Raw genomic sequence first — 20,446 nt, forward strand, 5'->3', positions numbered from 1 at the left:
CGCAGTGCACTAGGTGACTCAGAACATGGCTTTTGCAGGGTGTCACAGGCGCAGGACTTGTTGCCGGTTCCCTTCTGTTTCCCGGCCCCCGCAGCACAGGCGCCTCTCGGGTAAGGAAACGCAGGCCGACCCGATAGCCCCTTCGCCCACCAGAGGCGGCTCGCTTCCCGCTCCACCCCCGGGGCGGGACGCCCGGCGACCGGGGCGGAGCCGGAAGCAGCGGCGGCGGCTCGGCCGAATTCGGTGGCGCCACGTCTGGCTCGAGGCCCCCTCCGTGACCGGGCAGCGGGAGCGGCTCAGCCCAAGTCTCGTCTCTTCTTCGGCGGCCGGTTCGTGGGGAGGCTTCGGCGGCGGCCAGGCGCGACTGCAACATGTCGGACCTGGGGGACTGGTTCCGAAGCATCCCTCTGATCACGCGTTACTGGTTCGCCGGCTCCATTGCGGTGCCGCTCGTGGGCAAGCTGGGCCTCGTCAGCCCCGTCAACCTTTTCCTCTGGCCTGACGCCTTCATCCACCGCTTCCAGGTATGGGCCGCACTACCGCTCCCGGCGCGCCCCGCGGCACCCGCACAGTAGCTCACTGCGACTCGCTGCGCGCGCGGCCTTCTGGGAGTTGTAGTGTACGGCCGCGTGCGGGGCCTCATTAGAACTGCGCTCAGGGCCCCTCCCCCGGTTCCGCGGCCGTGCTGGAGGCGCCGCGCACCGAGACAGCGCCCAGGGGTGACCGGGGTGGCCTGAACCCCTCCGGCGGGAGTGGAGCCGCCTTCCCGCTCAGTCTGTACAGGGCCTTCGGGCTGGGCCCAGATTTACCCGATGCTCTTGCCGCAGGCCTAGGGTTCCCACGGCGGTGACGGGCTGCGCGTCCCTGCCAGGGCGACTGAAGGAGGGCTGTTGCCCCTGGCAGCCCTGTAGTTCGTCTTGTGCCTCATTCTGGTGTGGTTTTAACTACATTTTTTGTGGGAGTTGTTTTGGTGGACGCTGGTTGTTGAGCCAAGAAGCTCTGTGGCTGTGGCTACAGGTGACTTGCCCAGCTCCGTGTCATCTGTGACTTTGGGAGCTGTAACTTCGGGCTTACAGGGTGGGCAAGCATCCCAGACTGCGGCTGGCCCAGGAGGTTTTGAGGCAGAGCTACAAGAGAGACATGGAGTTCCTGGGGTGGGTACAGCAGGAGGGCAACAAAGGTGATCAAAGAACTGGAGCATCTCTCTAATGAGGAGTGGCTGAGGGAGCTGGGCCTGTTCAGCTCGAGGAGAGAGGACTGAGAGGGGACCTCATCAGTTCCTCTGTGTATCAGAAGGGAGGTGTCACAGAACGGACAAATGCCAACGGGCAAAAACTGATGCACGGGAAGTTCCACCTGAACTTCATGCCCTGAACAGACTGACCGAGGAGGCTGTGGAAATCTCCCTCACAAGAGCTGTCTGAGTGCAATCCTGTGTCATGTGCTCTGGAATGACTGCTTGAGCAGGGAGGGTGGTCCCTTCTAACATAACCTACTCTGTGATTCTGTAACGGACTGCATCTTCTGCACCTTCTGGTTTGGAATTTGAAAAAGCTTCTGTTTGGGATTGTCAACTTCTGTGCTTAGATGTGGTCCATGTAAGCTAACAACCAATGTCTTGTGGTGTCAGACATGCGGTATTTCTGGGTGCAATAGCAATATCAAAAGTGGTCTCAAGCTGGACATTTTTTTCTTTGCACTGTGATGTTACAGGTTCAGAGCTGGGAGAGAGCACTCATCGGAGGAGCCGAAAATGAAGGAAGAGAAGACATTTCAATTTTTAAATTTCTGTTAGATCATCTCTTATATCTTCACTGAAGAAACAAAAATGAAAGCCATGGCTCTCTCTGTACCTTGATTTATGTATTGTTCTCAAAATTTAGTAGCATAAATGACTGGTTTTTCCTTTAGTTCTGTTGTTCCTTCTTGAACTGTGATGTTCAGGATCCTAATACTCAGTTTGGAAATGTTGCTGCTTAAAGAGCTCATTTGTGAATGACCAGACATTTTCTGTCCTTGCTATGTGCTGCCATGCAGTTGGCTATGCCCAATACTCATAGCTGGGAGACTGTCCCAGAACAGATCCCAAATGCTCAGAATAGCACGTGCTGTCTGGAACGGTACACTAAAGGCTGTGAATTCCTGGGCCTCTGTTCAACAGGGAAGAATGGATTTTGTATGACTGTTTTTTAAACAGGGTAGCATCCTTGCCAGTGAGTCTCTTTTGCACTGCATTAAAGACTCACTGCTGCAAAGATGTGATGGAAAGCAGTTTGAAGAGTTGTGTATTATTTCTGGTGTAGTGTTAATAGCTTTGCTTACTGGATTGAAAAAAACACCACAACTATAAAAGCTGCTGAAGCAGCAGCAATCGATACTTGGGCTATTTTTATTCTTCTTGATGTTCCAAGTTTTCATTCATTATCAAGTAATGAATGTAAATAAAAAGCCTGTGCATATGAGTTCATTCTGCAGTTTATAAATATGTCTTTCTCTATTGATCTGGACAGATCTGGCGGCCCATAACGGCGACTTTCTTCTTCCCAGTGGGACCTGGAACAGGATTTCTCTACTTGGTGAATTTGTATTTCTTGTATCAATATTCATCACGATTAGAAACAGGTATGTTGATCATTAAATTGTACATATCTGGTGAACCCTTCCTGGAGCCGATAAGAGATGGCTCATCTCTGTGCTAGCTTGTGTTGGTCAGTGTGAAACTCCTCTGAAAACTGATTTTCTGTGGCTGGCTCCTTCCCTTTGGCCGTTTATCATCTGAACTTTGGACTTGTTTCAGTAGGAGGGCTTTTAGTTGCTGGATTTAAAGAAGCTTAAAAGAAGAAGAAAATTAAAAGAAAAGAAGAAGATTAAAAGATGGTGTTTACCTCTGGTTTTTTTGTATCTGATGTTTTTATCAAAGAAGGATGATAGAGTATAATGTAATGGGTTTATCCATTGGGAGAAAATAACATAAGTTTTTTCTTGCTTTAATAGGGATTCTTATTTGTGCTATTCTGTTGTCTGTGTTGAATTGAGAGATACCTCCTTACAAAGGAAGTCTAGTCTCTGCCTAACAGATATGTGAAAAAATTAAGAGACTAGAAGGATTTTCAGTAAAGGGGAAAAATTTGGTGAAAAAAAAAAGAGATCAGATAATAGATCATTTCTCTCAAAAAAAGGGATTGTTGGTACAAGGTACCTTCAAAACTGGTTTCCCTTTGCACTGCCTAGTTCATTAAACCTAGAATTGGTTTCATTAAACCGAAAAATTGGTTCAATTGACATAAATAATTAAAGTATTTGCAAAACCAGTCTCCTGAAAGAGAAGAACAAAACTTTGTGAACAAAAATTTTAGTATAGTTCTAATGGAGTCTTAGAACTGATGATGTAAAGGGGAATGCATTGAAAGGTGATGTTTGGGAAGTCCCATGAGAGAAGAGATCCCTGATAGATCTGCTATCCAGAGAGTATTGTAGAATCACGTTTAAGTCTTAAGAACAGTAGTGGGGAAAGGGAGGAGTGGTGCCAAATTATATTTGGTTGTTTTTTTAGTGAAAGTTAAATACTAGTTTAATAGCTAGAAATTAGTCCTACTTCCTTTTGAGCCTTTCTGCAGTAGTTTATGAGCACATGAGAGTGCTGGCAGTTCTGACTGGGCAAAGATAGGTGTAGTAAGAGTTCCTGGTTAATTATGCAAACTAAAAGACCTCACTATTTGTAGATATACTTAAAAAATGCTCTAGTTGTCTGTGTTTGTGCCACAAATCTCATGAAAAGGGTAAATTTCTGCTGTACAACAGATCTGAATTTTGAAACTGGGAAGTCATCTGTGTTGTTTAAACCAATGCATAGCTTTTATATTACAGTAATTTTTCTGAGTATAGATGAAGTCCTTGGTTAGGTTTACCCTTCTTTCTGTGAAAAAGGCCTGAATACTTCTGTGTTGGAAGGTGTATAAGTTATTGATAACGTTTACAGGTGGAAGTCCGTATTGGTCTATGCCTCCTTTTGTCTGTGTAACGGAGAAAGTAAAACTTCCATTTTCAGCATTGTGCATGGTTTTTGAGCATACACTGCTGCTGCCTGCCAGCTTCAAATTAGAAATATCAGAAATATCTGTATGGTTTTGTACTGTGTGCTTTCCTAACAGGCTGACTGTAGCTTCCGTGGGAAGGGGAGATTGATGTGCATTTGTTTTGCTTTGGTTGGAGAAGAACATAACAAATATCCACAGAGTAAGCAGAATATGCAGAGTTCACTTCCCAGCTGTATCAATGATGAGATTATGGGTCTGCAGCTCTTCTCAGATGGAAGATTATACCCCAGGCCTCATGGAAGGACCTGAGGGATAGGTCTCACCCCATACCTGTGCTGAGCTTTCTGGCAGTTTGTAGTCCAGTTTGTTTAGATGTTCATCAAAAAGTCAACTTAAGTGGCTTGTCTAATATTTTCATTTGCAATCTCATAGATAATGAGAAGCAAAAAAAATTAGTAGAATAATAATAGCTTTGATTTCTTCTGTTTTGGATGGATTCCCGAGTTGGCATTTCTACAGCCTTAGTCAGCTTCTTTAATTCTTTTTATTTGTTGTATAGCAACAGTAGGAAAAAACCCTTCAATTTCTGTAGTTTTACAACTTTAAAACTTTCTGATATATTTTTTAAAGTGTACTTTTTTCCTGTCATGCAATTTGCATGGCTGAATTTAAACAGTATGGTATTTTAATAATTTTGTTTTACATAGGCTATTCTAAAAAGCTAATGCTTAAAAGTAGATTTTCTTCCTTTAAGAATACTTGTATGAAGCTGAGAAGTGCTCACATGAAACAGTGGCATTCTTTCTAGGCATTTTGATGTTTAATTAGGAACGTGTAATTCAGGTTGTCCATGATGTACAGTGTGTGTCACTGTGATTCCTGCTGTCACTGTGTTTCACCTGCCCTGGTCTGGGTCTTTTTCAGCAATATTCTCAAGCTTTCCTTTCATGCCTGGGTGTATATGAAAGTTGATGGGAGTCTTGCATAGATGCTGAAGTCTCTGTCAGCCTTTTGCCACAGTTAGCAAGAGTGCGAGCCTCAGCTTTCCATGTTTGCAGGGAGTTGCTAGGGGGCTATTTTTTAGTCCTTGTCTCTGTCAGATCTCAAACTCAACTGAGCATCTAAAGATCATTTCATTTAATATGACCTGCAGGGAATGTTACTCTATTATTTTTGTTTCCAGTGTCCTGAAAAAGTTGACACATGTTTGGAATGGTGAATTAGAAAAGCAGTAGAGCTTAGGAGGAGCAGAATGTGCTGCACATGTGTACCCTCCTTGTCACTAATACTTTCTGCAGTATAAAAACCATTGCATGTCTTGAGTCTGATGAGATGATGCAAAGAGGATGCAATTTGCCTAAGTAAGGGCTGGTTTGCACATGACTCAGTCATTAAACTTGGTATTTCTGCTTTTGCTGTGCACTTGTGTTTCCTTATTCTGTGCTTCTAACCTGCAGTTTCATGTGAACAGTGGGGTCCAACTCCATTTTTGGGGTCTTATGTAGTTAAAACTATTTACCTCCAGAGTCAGTGTGTTCTTTTTTGAGTATAGACACTGCTTGTGCTCTAATGCAGTAGGCTGAATGTCTTATTTTTCAGTCCGTAGGTTGTTCTATTCTAAGGCTTTTTAAAATTTAAAAAAAAATCATAGACCACAGACTGCATGCAAAGCAACTGTTATTAACTGAGCTTTCTTAGACTCTAAAAAATAAAAGTTTTCTCAATTTTTAATCAAAATTTCAGTGCCTTTCATAATGATACCTTTTCTTTTCAGGGGCTTTTGATGGAAGGCCAGCAGATTACATGTTTATGCTCCTGTTTAACTGGATCTGCATTGTTGTATCCTTCTCATCATCAAACTTTGAGAAATATTTTGGTTCTAGTTCTGCCTGAAATATGTTCAAAGACCAGTTTTTATCAAGGAAGAGTTTTAAAATGTAGCAAATTTCCCAGGTGAGTTTGTAGAGTTTGTAAGTGTGTAGCCTTCCTGAACAGGTACTGAGTGCCTTGCAGGGAGAACACTTAATGTGCTCACACCAATGTGCAGTGTGGGGACTCTGCCTACGCAGATCTGAGCATGTGCTGGGTGAGTGTCCCTGGTGCTGGCTGGGTTGCTTTGCTGAGCTGCTCTTGTGTGAGCTAGCACTGAATTTAGTGTGTTCAAGCTGCCATGTGCAAAAAGGACTGATCACTGCCATTCCCTGAAATTCATGGAGAGTTCCTTTATCTGCTGGGTACAAGTCATCTGAGTCTGTGAAAGCAGTGTTGTGATATTTTCACTGAGACAACTTCCTGAAAAAGATGGACTTGTTGGTTTGGAAATGCTGGAAAACATTTCTGTGAGCTTTGCTGTACCACCTGAATTTTCTTTTAGATCTTGAATACAAAACTGGGAGGAGTTGTTGATAATCCAGGTGGTTATGCTATCATTCAGAGGGATCTTTAGAGGCTGGATTAGTGGCTGGCCAGGAATGAAGCTCAGCAAAGGGTGTTGCAGAGTCCTGCTCTTGGCAAGGAACAGCCTCAGGCACCAGGACAGACCAGGGACTGACAAAGCAAAGCATCTTCCAGAAAAGGCCCTGAGAGTGTCCTGCTGGACATAAAGTTGATGATGAACTGGCAATGTGCCATTATGGCTAAAGTGGCCACCAGCCCCTGGGCTGTCCTAGGCAGAGGATTGCCTGCAGGTTGAGGCAGGTGATTGCTCTTCTCTGCTCAGCCTTTGAGATTGGTATGGGGGCTGCACCCAGCTCTGGGTTCCCAAGTACAAGGGAGACTGGAGAGAGTCCAGTGAAGGGTCACGAAGATGATTGAAGCGTTGAAGCATCTGTCACATGAGAAGCTGGGAGGGCTGGGATTGTGCAGCCTGGGGTGTTGTCATAGAATCATACAGTAGTTAGAATTGGAAGGAACCTTGAAAGGTTATTGACCCCCCTGCAATGAGCAGGGACACCTTCAACTAAATCAGGTTGCTCAGAGACCCATTCAACCTCACCTGGAATATTTCTAGGGATGGAGCATCCACCATCTCTCTGGGTAACCTGTGCCAGTGTTTCATCACCCTCATAGTAAAAAATTCCTTTGTTACACCTACTCTGAATCAACCTTTTTTTGGTTAAACTATCACCACTTGTCCTATTGCAAAAGGCCCTACTAAAGAGTTTGTCCCCCAACTCTCTCAGCCTTTCTGTAAAGGAGAGGTGTTCCATTCCTCCAGTAATTTGTGTGGGCTTCCTCTGGTCCCACTCCAACAGGTCTATGTCTTTGCTGAGGGGTCTGGACTCGACACCCAATTCCACAAAATGAAACACATGAAATTCCATTTAAATGTAAGAAAGACCATGTTTACTGTAAGGGCAGTGAAGCACTGGCAGGATTGGCAAGAGAGTGTGTGGAACCTCCATCCTTGGAGATGCTCCCATTTTGTCTGTGCTGTTGCTGTCTCCTTGTAGCAATTTGCAGTGGCACAGCAGGTAGAAAAAGGGAGTGGTGACATTGGTGTGAACCAGATATGGACAGGAGAGCTGATGTGTAGAAATACTTTATCAATACATTATCTCTAGTTACATTCCACTATGTGGAGGGAATTGCTATTCCTGCTAGTCCTGTCGAGCCACAGCTGTAACAAGGTGCATTTAGTTACGTTATTACGAAGATGAAGGTTTTCTTTATTATTGCATGTTGTTGGCTGTGTGCATTTAATTAATCTAATTGTGACGTGACTTTCAAACAGGTCATTTGAAAATTTCTAGTTGCTTGTTCCCTGTGTGTTGTAAGGACCAGCCTGGATGCTTGATCTGGGAAAATGCTGGGCTCATTTTATATGTATTTATGAACTGTTAAAAGCATCCTGATTGTATTAAAATCACTCAGTGATTATTTCCACTCAGCAGTCACTACAACAGGTTCTTTGAGCTCCAGGGTGGGAGAGGGATATTGAGAGCTGCATTGATGCACTTTAAGAAATTACTTCTCTGTGACTCATTGGCAATATACTGGTATTTTTGAATGATCTGGTATTTCTTTAGTTAGAAAACCAAAATGTCAGTGTTAAACCAAGAATCCAGTCATTTAACGTGCCTTTATGCAAGGACTGATTGGGTCTGTAGCTAGTCATTTTCATCAGGGAGGAAAAGCCAGTGCACCCATCAGCCCTTGGGGTAATGACTTGAGGTGGGAACTTGAAAGGCTGCCAAAAAGCAATTATTGAAACTAAGTTCATTCATCTCTAGATCTTTGGAAATTTTAACCGAAAACTGCGTAGTATTAATTTTGAATATTAAAGATCTTTGAATGTGTGTTCTGTGTGTCTGCAGCTTTTTATTGTTGTAGTCTGTCAGGTTTTTCTGCATTTTCCTTCATGGTGCAATGACAGATAACTGGCTTGGTAATGGACATGCAGGTAAGTGTGGTGCAGTTTCTTGGGTATTAATTTTACAAAACTTTTTGACTACTTAATGACTTTATAGAGAGCATTATTGACTTAACTGCAGAAATAGTTAATCTGGGCTGTTCAGATTATATCAGAATGGACTGCTGTGTGTGTATTGTTAATTTTTCACATTGGGTTAGCATCAGCTGAAGACATAAGCTTGGATCTGACTGCCACACCTAACTCGGTTAGGGAGCCAAGAAGTGAAAATTGTGTCTTTGTGCAGTCAGGAAGTGCTCAGACTTTTACTAAAATGGACACAAGATGTCACCTATGCACTATTTCTTTTAATAAATGTAGATCTGTTTTCTTATTTTTCTACTTAAAAATAATTCTTTGGTTTATTAATTTTCTCAAATTCAGTATGCCTTTTACTTGCCAACAGAATTTTTTTTTTTTTGTGAAAAATACGGCTTAGTTTGAGACCAGAGCTATGAAATACAAAATCCTCACAGGAATGATTAAGATAGTGGTCTTAAAAACTGGTTTCAGTGAAATAATTCTTATCTCCCCAAATACTAAGGGTGAAAATTGGGAAGTGTGTTTTGGTTATAACAGAATGTCAGATAGGTGGATGTCTTGAGTCTGCCTCTGCTATTCTCATCCTCATCTGTCTCCAACACCTAAAGACTGTACCAATATCTGTAGTATTCCATACAAAATTATCTTAGCATTTATTACATCACTTCTCTGGCTCCCTGGTAGACAAGACCAGTGATCATGCATCTCTGGTTCTGAGTAAATTGTGTAAAGGACTGTCCATAACTTTATACTTACACTTTTCTGTGGGGAGGATACCACAAATTTTTGAGAAGCATGCTGGAGTTACCCACAAATTATACAAATTTTAGTCTGATTGTGTCGATTCATGTATTTTTAAGGGGTACATACACTTCTTTTTATCTGCATACAAAGAATTACAGAAGAGTCTGTTTTTTGATGTAAAAGTGTTTTTTCTTAAGAGGTTTTTTACTTGTCTTGAGTGGCCTTTGTTGAAATTCAGAAGATAGAGTAGAACAGCTAGACCTCTATTCCTAAGTCAAATGTGTTCAGATATTAGATAATGCTTTATTTTCAGTAAAATAAAAAGGGTTTTGATAAAGACCCTAAGGTTCTTGTGTGAGGAGTCACGGTGCACCATGGGGCTTGTGAAAGGCTGGACTAATGTTAGGATGCTAGCTTTAATGTGGAATCTGTTAAATAGCAGCACCCCTGAAGGGATGAGTTTTAACCTCATGCCAAACACAGGAGCTGGTTATGGCATTCATCTGGTTTATGGGAATGTTGCTGGTGCAGTCTGCCTTCAGTTCAGAAATCAGCAGATAGCTAAAGCAGTGCTTTATATGTCTTTCACTAGAAGTAGTCCAATCAGCTAGTACAGAGTCAGTGTAAAGAAGTGTTTGAAACAGCCCCAGCTCCTGGCATGGAGCACAGGTTAACTCCAGGCTCTAGCAAGGTTGGCTGTGATAGCCTGAAATGGGGATTGACTGGAGCACCTTCCCCCTGTGGTGCTCTCAGGAGGATGGGACATAGGATGTTGGATGGATAACACTTCACCTGGCATGTTAGCCTGGCCCCAGGTGAGAGTGCTTGGGTTAGTGCCCTGAAATGATTGGTGGTACAGGGCTCACTGCTGTGGGTGTAGGTATGAGCAGAGGAGTTCACTGCAGCTGCTCTTTCACTTGGCACAGGTTGGAGCCCTTTGCTTTGGCATGGTCATGCAAAGGAGAATGACCAAGTAGGTTCTCCTCCTTAACTTTCTCAATAGTTTTTGAACAGATCCAGGTCACATATTGGAAAATATTCTGGGGCAATCTGTAAAGACTTTAGTGGTGTACCATGCTTACAAACCACTTCTGAAACATAGCTCCTTCTGCCTGAGTCTCTTATGCTTCTGTGAAAGTAATGGTAACTTTTTTATCCATTGCAGTTGCTGATGATTCCACTCATCATGTCAGTACTTTATGTGTGGGCCCAGCTGAACAGAGACATGATTGTATCATTTTGGTTTGGAACAAGATTTAAGGTATGTTAGCATATTGGAAAGATTTCTGCCCATAAGGTGCATGTGTAGTGGGTGAGGGGCAAAATATAGATATAAATATAAAACTCTTATAAAGGTGTCCTGTATTCTCACACAGAATTCTCCTTGAGATGTAGCAAACACAAAGTTCATAGTCTTCCATGTGGTATCACTCAGTGTGTCTCTACTGAAAAGATGTCCTGACAATTTATCGTTCTGAAAAAAAGGAAAAAAATTCCTGATAAACAGTAGCCTGGATAAAAGCTGAATGTAGAAACAAAATGTTTTAAATTGGTTTTTTTTCTGTGACCTTGTCTGTTTCTGTCAGATCTTGTAGAGAAGACACTTTTGATAATTTCTAGACCTTTTCAAAATCAAAAACTTTAGGACTTTGTTCCAGTGCAAACTTGCTGTGGAACATAGAGTGCAAAAGGCATGTTTGCTTATAATGTTTGAATGAGTATGTTTTGTCTGAAAATATTAGTGGTTGCTCATTTTTAGCTTGAATCTGCTTAAGTTAAGAGATTGGGGCCTGTGTTAATAGCTAAAGCATTGAGATTATGATCACGCTTATTAGTCCAGTGGGAAGCTGAGAGCAGATTTACATCTTTAACTTGTACTTACTCTCTCCACTGCATTCTTTTTCAGGCCTGTTACCTTCCATGGGTTATTCTGGGATTCAACTACATCATTGGTGGATCGTATGTATTTACTTATATGGCCAATTGGAAGTTATAAAAGCTTTTACAGCTATTTACACTGATAATGCTCAGTGTCACTTGGTGGTCATTTAACATAAAAACAAAGAGGAGATGTGCATGTGAGAATAGAATGTAGGTGAGGGGAGAGTAATGAGAGTTTGGTGTGTTTTCTAGTAACGATGCATTAGGCCTTCTCCATACGAAGAAAGTAACACACTAAAGAAAGATGTCATCCCCTGGAACCAGCTATTATTGCTGGTTTTAGAAACAAATTTAGCTTGACACCTGATAGTGCTATTACTTTTTTTTTCTTCACAGGCTTGTCCAATCTGATTTTTTTTTTCAGTTTGTTAAACGAGGGAAAATAGCAATAAGCCCACAGTGTGCCATATTAGCACTTGTTGAATTTTTTGGTCTTTTTTTTTTTTTGTCTAAAACCCTGTGATGCAGAAATCCCCTCTGTACACAGTGTGGGCCCCTCACTGGGGCCCTGCATTGATTGGGGCCTCTTGGTGCCGCTGTAACATAATTAGTGACAACAACAAGTTTCTGGTTGAGTTATAAAAGCAGGAGATAGTACAGCAAAACTGAATTCCCTTTTCTGGCTGTGCCTCCTACTGACTCATCCGTCACTTGTGAAAACTGCTTGCTGTTAGGTACCTGCTGTTTCTATGCATGACAGAAGATACTCAAGGGCCTCCAGTCAGCAGTGCTTTTACAAAACTGGGAACAAAGCAGCTCAGTACAGCAGGAGACAGGTTGTCCACTGAAAACAGCAGTAACTTCTGTAGCTCTGCAGATGATTATTTTGGGCACTAATCACTATATGGTCTGATTCCCCAATGTAAACAAATATTTAATTGTGTTTTGAATACAGAATGTAGAGGAGGCTTGGAAGGGAGGGTGGAACAGACTGTTGATGTGTTGGCACAGGAGGTTTGCCCTTCTGAAGAAGTGGCTGTAAAATGCTGAGGGAAGGGAAATGTTTTATGTGTCACGACTCTGGCAAAGCCTGGTGGCAGGTGAACAGAAGATTGTCACTCATTTATTTTTAGAGAAGACAGCATGTGAAGCCATTCTTTTTCTTTTGCTTTACAGAGTCATCAACGAGCTGATAGGAAATCTGGTTGGACACCTGTATTTCTTCTTAATGTTTAAATATCCAATGGATTTGGGAGGAAGGAATTTTCTGTCCACACCTCAGTTCCTGTAAGCTGTCTTGATTCTTTACCTCACTATTTCTTTGGTGCAGTTTTTTGTATGGTTCATCAGACATATATTTGGTGGGGTTGTAAAGTGTAAAATACTTTGCTAAGTCAGCCTTCTTCAGACTCTCATATTGACTGAGCTGATGAGTCATAAAAAATGTTGAGTTATTTGTAAATGGCCCATGTGAGAGTTCTTTCTTGCCCCTTGGGTTGGCTTACGTCTTTAGCCACTCTTAAGAGTGAGAGTAAATATCATAGTTCTGCTGTTGAATTGAGCTGCAGTAAAGAGAACTGCCTAACAATTATCAGATGGTATATAAAAGAAGTTTTATCCTGTAAATGATCTGTTTTCTATATTTTCACAGTCTGTACCAGTCTGTACCAGTCACCCTCACAGTTGAAGTGCTTTTTCTTGATACGTGTTCATTGTTTTGGCATTGAAATACTATTATCAGAAGCTGAAGTTTGTAATTCAGTTGCCCTTGTTCACATCCTTTTGGGCTGCAGATATTCCTCCTCTATCAAACTCCTCTATCAAACTGAGTTAGCAACTCAGTTAACCCTTTTCATAGCATAAAGTGTTAAATTACAGTTTCACTTTCTGTACAAGTTTCAGTGAATAGGGAAGCTTTATATTCTAATTCTGTGCTTGCAAGCCCATCTGGTAAACAAAATTTTCCATAAAGATTAGAAGACAAGGTTTGATTTAAAAAATATCTTTCAAGGTGGTAACAGTTCTGAAACTGCTCTCAATGTTGTTGGTTCTGTGCAATTCTCTTGTTACCCTATACGTCCCAGAGACAGAAGTTTCCCTGTATTGCCTTTAACCAGTATGCTGAGGGCTTAGATTTAGAAAGCATTCTCTGAAGTTCTGTTGGGAAAAGCCAGTTCTATTACAAGGTGTATCAGCTAAGAGAAAGTGCCTGGAAAAGAAGAAAGCACAGCCTTGGCGTTTACCCACAAGGTACAGCTTTTTCTCTAACTCCTGCTCTGGTTTGTCCTAGTTACCGCTGGCTGCCAAACAGGAGAGGAGGCGTGTCGGGCTTTGGTGTCCCTCCCGCCAGCATGAGAAGGGCTGCAGAAGATCAGCAGGGTGGTGGAAGACACAACTGGGGCCAAGGTTTCCGGCTAGGGGACCAGTGAAGAATTCCTGCCCTTGGAAAACAGCAACTCTTCGGTTTCAATTGGACGTAGAACCGACCACTGGTGCAGAGAGTGCTTAAGAACTGAGCTCTCTGTAGTACTTTTGGATTTAACTGATTAGAAAGAAAGAATGTTTCTGGTTCAAGAGCAAATTAAAAACTCCAGAAGGAAAAAATGTAGATCTTGCTCCAGGTTAGCCAGTAGTGTCCAGTGTGATTCTGCCATTAAAAATAAGCCTTCTTTATACAGTATTGTCTGTTGCAACAGGATCCATTGGCTGTGCTGTTCCATGATGTGATGGAACAAGCTAGTGGTGTTCTGTCTTGCCTGGTATGTTAAAAGCTTTGTTGACCACAGTAAAGTAAGAATCTAGTGTGAGGCAGATGTCTCAAGCAAGCCCTCAAGTTTAGAAAGCTGAGTTTCTCCATAGCTGTGCTTAAGTCCCAAGGTCTTCTGAAACATTATTTAAGTGATATCTCTCTGCTGCGTTCATAAAGCAAATTGAAATGTTTAATTTCTGTTGTTAAACTGTGTTTTGAGCAGAGCTGTATCTTGCCATGCAGAATTTGTCCTACCTGCTATATCATGGGCTGGACAAGGCTAAGGATTAGAGGGCCTTTGTTTGAAATGGTAATAACAGATACATACAGAATTGAGATCTCTGAACTCTTCATGGCATGTTACAAAGCTTGTTCTGATGAAACTGAAGTCTGGCATGTTTTTCTCCCCGAACCCCCCAGATCTGTGAATTCTTGGCTTCAAGGTTTCTCTTTTGATTGCCAAACTGGGTAGCATAAATACTGCTTAAACTAGAAAATGTAACATTGTTGTGGTTAGGGTACTGACTGCAGCATTGTTTAACTGAATCTTCAACTTCATCTTAAAAGCTTTAAGATGTTCTTAAGAATCAAAGCTGGAAATAATCTTTGGCAGGGTGAAGATACAAATAACAGGTTACTGCAGGACTCTTTCATTGTCAAATAAGAAATTGCATACGCTGTTTATTAGTATCTGTACTTTTTTTTGTAAAAATTCTTGACATGGAAAAGGGAATGATTCTGTACAGTAGTTTGCCTTGCTCTGGGTTCCCATGGGCAGAGCACATGGCTAAGATCCAGGAAGCTGTAATGGCAGCTTGTTACTGACTCACTGCATGCTCTTGAGCAAACTTCTTACTTATCTCAGTTTTCCCAGCTGTAAGGAGGACTTGTGCATGTCTCATGGCATTCTTATAAGACAGCTGTCCCTGACCTCCCTAGCTGGGAGCTGCTAGTGAGCAAGTAAGGCTTAGGTTTACATAAATCCAGCACTTCAGCTAAGAATGCAGTTACTTTAATCTTAACCAAGAATTCCAAGTCAGAATGTAGTTGCTCACTTTTTATTTTGTAGTTGAAGGAGGAGGAGCTTTGTCACTAGGATAATTTTCAAGTCTGACAGAATTGCCCTTTAGCATTTGTCTGTTGTTTTACTGGGTAGGTGGGGCACAGAAAGCTGTTCTGCCCCTATTTAGGTATCTCAGGTAACTGTAAGTAGGTGAAATGAATCTGGGCTGATACATTTTTATTACTACTTTGTTTCTTCACTAAACTTGGGTTCTGAAGGTGTAAAAACTTATAAATCCTAAGTGATACAAAGCTGAGTGGAAAATAAGCAGACTAGAAATTTAAAAAAATGTGTGTTCCCTGTCTTCACTGCAACTCTGTTATATTGATTTGGCTCATGGAGAAATGTAGAACTGTGTGCTTAAGATTTACAGGAACAGAGTTTAGAAATCACCTGCCATTTTTGTCTCTTTGGTGATAAGTTTCTAAAGATGCTCTTGTCTCTTTCTTTGTGTAAAATGGTAGGTAGAAAAGAGGAGTGCAGTGTAGTAAATACAGATTTTATTGTTGACCAACAGCTGTTATTTGATATGGACTTGAATAGTCTGAAAATCATCCTTGTGATAGGAGTTTTTAGTCATAGGAATATCAAAGTCTCCAAAGCATTTGTCTTCATTTTGAGTCAGGACCCAACTTGTAAGTGAAGATGCAATAGTCTGTGACTCAGTTAAACCCCTGGCACACTCAAAGTGCAGAATATTTCTGTACAGAAGGCCCAAAGGAAGGCTTGAGTGAGAGAAGGCACATCAAAAGGCATTGTACTGGCCCACTGCACTGCATGGGGTCTTGCTTTCTAGAATGTCCTCCTTCTCTAAATTAAGAGGAAAAGGTTTGCAAGGAAAATAGATTTCTTATAAACCTTGATTAGCTTCTGAGCTGCTTCAGGTCAATTTACTTTGTTTATGGAAAATTCACTTCAGAATTCCATATTACGAACTCAGTTTGTTTGTTTCTCAGTTTGTCACTTGACCTGAACTGCTGTTTGTCCTCCCACATACATTTATAATGGCAGTCTCTTGTTAAAAATGAGTACCTCCTTTATTATTTTGTACAGATAATTTCCCTTTTTGTAATCAATTTTTGTTGGCAAAGTTTTAAATTAAAATTTTAATCTCTGTTACTGTCTTTGTTTTGCTAAATAGTGTTTCAGCTTAAGACAAGCCTTGTGATCTGCAGGTCCATGGGTATTGTCTGACAGCTGCACTGTGACACCATCTACTGCTGTTGATAAAAGTACTCATGAAAATGACCTGCTTTTGGGCGGGAGTCTTGTCTTCTCTGATCAGTTGCAAAATCATAAAAGCATTTTCTTTGTCTCTGCACCATGAGTTTTGACAGACTGTGTCGTTCCTGGGCTATTACCATTTTACAGCTGTTTTTTATGTACTTGATTATTAATCCTTTGTCATCTGGGAGAAAGCATCCTTCTACTTACCCTCAAACTTTGTGGGAGTGATACAGATCACTTTTCCAGAGGTAAGCCTGGAATTCTGCAATACCTTCTTTGTCCAGACTAATGTGCACAGCTGCCAGAATTCCTTTTGAGGCTCTTACTGTAACTGATTTGGAGATGGGACACCTTGGGCATCCTCTGATTCTTCCAGACCTCAGTGTTCATCTGACTGTGCTTTTCCTGTTTGTTGCCGTAGTGGCATCAGAGAAAATCATGGACTTGGTACATAAAGCAATGTGAATTAGTTGTGCTGCTTGTACTGGAAAAGCTGGGTCCATACTAAATGGAAGAGTGTGGCAAGTGTGTGCCTTTTGATTTTGCTCCAGCTTCATGGAGTCAGTAGAAGAGCCAAGAATGTGAAATCAAATACTTCATCTGTCATTCCTGTCACTTTGTGTTGGTGACAGCTCCTCTCTCAGCACAGCCCAGTGATGTGGTGTTCCAGTGACTTAATAAGAAATTATCTGTTGTCATCCAGTGGTTGCACTAGGAAAAGTGAGAGTCTTTCATTTTCAGGGGAGCATATTGTTTGCACTGCAACAGAAGGTTCTTTCTGTGTTTACCAGGGAGGAAGATTGCATTGTCTTGGTGGTTCAGGTAGTGAGCTGGAGAGATACACTCCAATTTACAGTCTGAAGCTTCTGATACAAGAAGTTGGTTTGTAATGACTTCGTAATCCTGTTCTGCATCCATAAATTAAGATGATTCATACTCTCCCTTGTTCTGTGCTAGACTTAGGATGATGGATCCATCTGTACTTGCCACAGTATGACAGAGCACTAATTTTGGTGAAGATGTTCTTAGCATTGCTGTTGCCTACACTAGTAAATGGGTTTTCTTGTTCTAAGCATCCCTAGATTCTTATTTTGCCATGGATGATAGTAACAATGTGAAGTTCAGAATTGAGTCTGTTGTCATATTTGATTAATTAAGCTGAATACTGTAATATGTGCATATTAAGCAGAAGTACTTACATCTGAAAGGTGATGATGTGCTGTTCTCTAGAACTGAAAAGATGAGAACACTTCAGCTGCTTGTATATTTCAAGCACACTGTTCAGGTGATGAAAGGAATTCCATTTGCAGCCTTGGCTCACCCTTTCATCATCTGGAGCAGGATCTAGGAGTGATTGCACTACTTGGGAGCAAAAGTGCACGAAAGAGCTGTAGCTGTGGGATACTGGCAAGGCCTCTGCAGAATCTTGTTAATGTTGGGTGGGGGAGGTGATGATGAAACCTTAATTCTGGTGCTTCATTTTTTTTTTATTTTACCCCTTCTCCAAATGATAAAGCACTTCTAAAATGCCATTACAATCAAATCAGATTTTAAGACCATGTTTCTCTGACTGCCAGACCAATCCTAACCCTTTGTGAAGAGGATCATGGTCACTGGAGGTAGTGTTCAAAATCAAAACCATTGGAAGTAATCCTCTTACATATGAATATTTATAAGTATTTCTTAAGAGGATGTGTATATTAAATCTTTGGACTGGGTTTGGATTAAAGAACAGCAGGTGGATCCTTCTATTAATGGTTTCATTGACTTGTCTTTGCCCCTGCAGGTGTGAGGATGCCTGTGCCAACCCTTGGGCTTGTCAAGCTGCTTGTGATACCACAGAGTTCAGGTCACTTTATGGCATTTAGTTAAATGGAGGAAGTTTCTTGGCAGTTTGTTTCCCTTCAGTTTCAAGTTAGTGTATCAGCTCTCTCTAATGAACCCAGGCTAGTTAGTAGTGAACCCTAACAGGCCCTTCAGCCTCTTTTGAAATCAAAGCTCCCTCACCTACTCAAACTGGAAAGGCTTTTTTAGCACTTGTCTTCATTAAGAGTGACTGGCCTGTCACTGCTCAGTGTTGGTGCTGTGAAACCTCCCTCAGGCCATGGGGTTCACAGAGGGCACAGGAAGAGTTAGGCTGCAGGGGCTGCTGCCTCCTCCTGCAGTCTGTAGAGTGTCCCTCCTGCACAGTGTGGTTCCTGTAGAACAGAGGATCTCGGATCAGTGCAGTCGAAACAGCTTCAGTTCCTGGTGCTTGTGCAGGTGTGCTCATAGCCCCAGGCTGTGGGGAACAGGTACTGTGATGGAGAAATGCAATTGGGATTACATCATGGCTTCTTTTTGTTTTTGGGAAAGTAGTGTGGTGTTGGTGTATGAATGAGGTACAGAAGACTAAGGTAATATTTTTCAGGTAAAAAAAATAAATTAGGAAGGGATCTAAAGTTGTTGGGAAGTTGTGGTTTTAACTGGATTTGAGAATGCGAAAGAAAAACATTAATCAGGGATTGTATTCACTGATCAAAGAATGTTTTTCAAAGTGCTTTTTTATCTGCAATATGGGCTCAGAAAGTTGCAGTCTTTCATTCAGACGGCATTCAGACGTCAGGCAAAGAAAAACAACACCTTATCTCTGTCCTCATCTATTGAATCCTTAACCTAGAGAAGGTGGAGGGGCAAAGGGAGGCACTGCTTACCATTTGTACCTCCAGCTGGTCTCAGGGATGCACCTTTGGCTGGAAGGAAGGCGTGACCATGTGCCTGTTACGCCCCTTTACCTGTCTTTCTGAGCAGTTGTCCATTGACTGAACTGCCTGTGCTTACTGCTGTTACGAATTTAAGCAACTGCAAAAAGAAAATGGCATGTGTGTGCCTTAGGCATTGGCCTTATTTGTTTTAGGGGCTTAAGCTAAGGAGTTAACTTCAACTAATATTAATCATTTGGTATTTTCACTCTGGAGCTTTTACATACAGAATAATTTTTTGAAAATCTGATTCAAAGCTTGGCTGCTAGAGGGTTTGGGGTTTTGAATTATAAACGTCTAGGAAAGTTAATCTTGTCATGTTTTCTGTTCTGTCTTGCTTTTCTTCCCTAAGGTACGTAAGATCAAAATCCAATTAACGTTGAAAAAGGAAAGCAAAGATTCTGGGGCAGTTTTAAGAAGCTTGAAGACCCCAAAGCTTTATGCAACTGTTGGCATAAAGAGCTTTTATTGTTCTTTCAGTCCTTGTGTTGTGTAAATTCAGAAACCAGATTACATCTTTAGGGATTGATGTTCTTAGAAGAATTTGGTCAGGATCTACAGGCAGGAGTGCAAAAGTGTTGTAAGAGTCCAAACTTCTGCTGTAATTAGAAGTGTACTGGATCATCCAGCACAGCAATATTTGGAGTTTTTTGTACTCTACAGCTCTGTCTTAGCAATATTCAAACTGAGGTGCAGCCCTTGCTCATTCACCAGGACAGACATTCCTCTAGCTGTATCAACATCTGCTTTGGCATTGGTAGTACAAGATGAACATAGCCAGGGGCAGGGGCTCCCCAGGGAGTCCAGCACACCTCAGTGTGCCAGAAAAGTCCACAGGAGCTAAGAGGAAGAGTGGGAGGCATGACCTGACAGTAAGCTTGATTTATTTGACTTTCCTTAGTTGGCTGGGTTGAACTGGTGGAGTTTTACAACCCAGGAGGGAATAGGACAGACAAGGATGAGGAAGTGGCTATATAATTTTGAGAACGTCCTGCTTTGGCACCTCTTGGTGCAGCCTTTCCCAGGCTACTTCAGGAAAGCCTTGAGATGAAAACTGCTGTTCCTGAAGGCTGTAGAGGGGAAGGCTCCTAATCTGAAAATAAAGGGGCAAAGCCATGGAGTGTGCAGAAGGGAGGTTCTTAGCTGGAGATCAGACCTGTGTGTGCCTGCAACATGAACAGGTTTCACTGGACAGGATTGCAAAGAAATAGTGTGTGGGGTGGAGGTGGGGTTGCAACATGAGATTATTTTGTTTGGGTGATAGTGATAAGGATAAAATGCTTCAGGTTTTTGTTTCTAAAATGACATTTCAATTGTCTTAGGAAGTATAATGGGTTTTCTGTTTTGCTTTTAAAGTTCAAGTCAACCCTTAAAAGCTGAAATCAGAGCCTACTTTTTTGACTGGGGCAAAACATTTCTGCAGCCTTTATTTCCAGAACTGTTATGGTGGTGATGGCTTTTCACTGCAATAAAATTAAAAAAAAAATAAAATAGACTCCTGTGTGAGATGACACTTGCATGTTGAAAAAAGGCCTCACTTGAACCATTGGG

General features: G+C 41.8%; 2 protein-coding genes across 6 annotated transcripts in view; one reads left to right on the plus strand and one right to left on the minus strand.

The window, feature by feature from the left end:
* Positions 1-621, minus strand: part of TBC1D31 (TBC1 domain family member 31) — a 24,444-nt gene extending 23,823 nt beyond the window's left edge. The window contains exon 1 of one of the 2 annotated variants that reach the window (XM_086881065.1): positions 381-621. In XM_086881065.1, the coding sequence (XP_086737191.1) occupies positions 381-403 (23 nt within the window). In that variant the 5' untranslated portion in view covers positions 404-621. The remainder of the gene's footprint in view (positions 1-380) is intronic. The other variant, XM_086881271.1, reaches the window with a different exon arrangement.
* DERL1 (derlin 1) overlaps positions 1-16,046 on the plus strand; it is a 16,293-nt gene extending 247 nt beyond the window's left edge. For 2 of the 4 annotated variants that reach the window (XM_086884848.1, XM_086884916.1), the window contains exons 2-9: positions 39-524; positions 2,511-2,622; positions 5,812-5,876; positions 8,413-8,439; positions 10,400-10,495; positions 11,141-11,193; positions 12,292-12,402; positions 13,406-16,046. In XM_086884848.1, coding sequence (XP_086740974.1) covers positions 372-524; positions 2,511-2,622; positions 5,812-5,876; positions 8,413-8,439; positions 10,400-10,495; positions 11,141-11,193; positions 12,292-12,402; positions 13,406-13,544 — 756 coding nt within the window. In that variant the 5' untranslated portion in view covers positions 39-371 and the 3' untranslated portion in view covers positions 13,545-16,046. Of the gene's footprint in view, positions 1-38; positions 1,599-1,713; positions 1,850-2,510; positions 2,623-5,811; positions 5,877-8,412; positions 8,440-10,399; positions 10,496-11,140; positions 11,194-12,291; positions 12,403-13,405 lie in introns of those variants that run through there. The other 2 variants (XM_086884974.1, XM_023921457.2) reach the window with 2 other exon arrangements.
* Positions 16,047-20,446: the final 4,400 nt, after the last annotated feature.

This window comes from Cyanistes caeruleus, chromosome 1, assembly GCF_971803275.1.
Source record: "Cyanistes caeruleus chromosome 1, bCyaCae1.hap1.1, whole genome shotgun sequence".
Classification (NCBI taxonomy): domain Eukaryota; kingdom Metazoa; phylum Chordata; class Aves; order Passeriformes; family Paridae; genus Cyanistes; species Cyanistes caeruleus.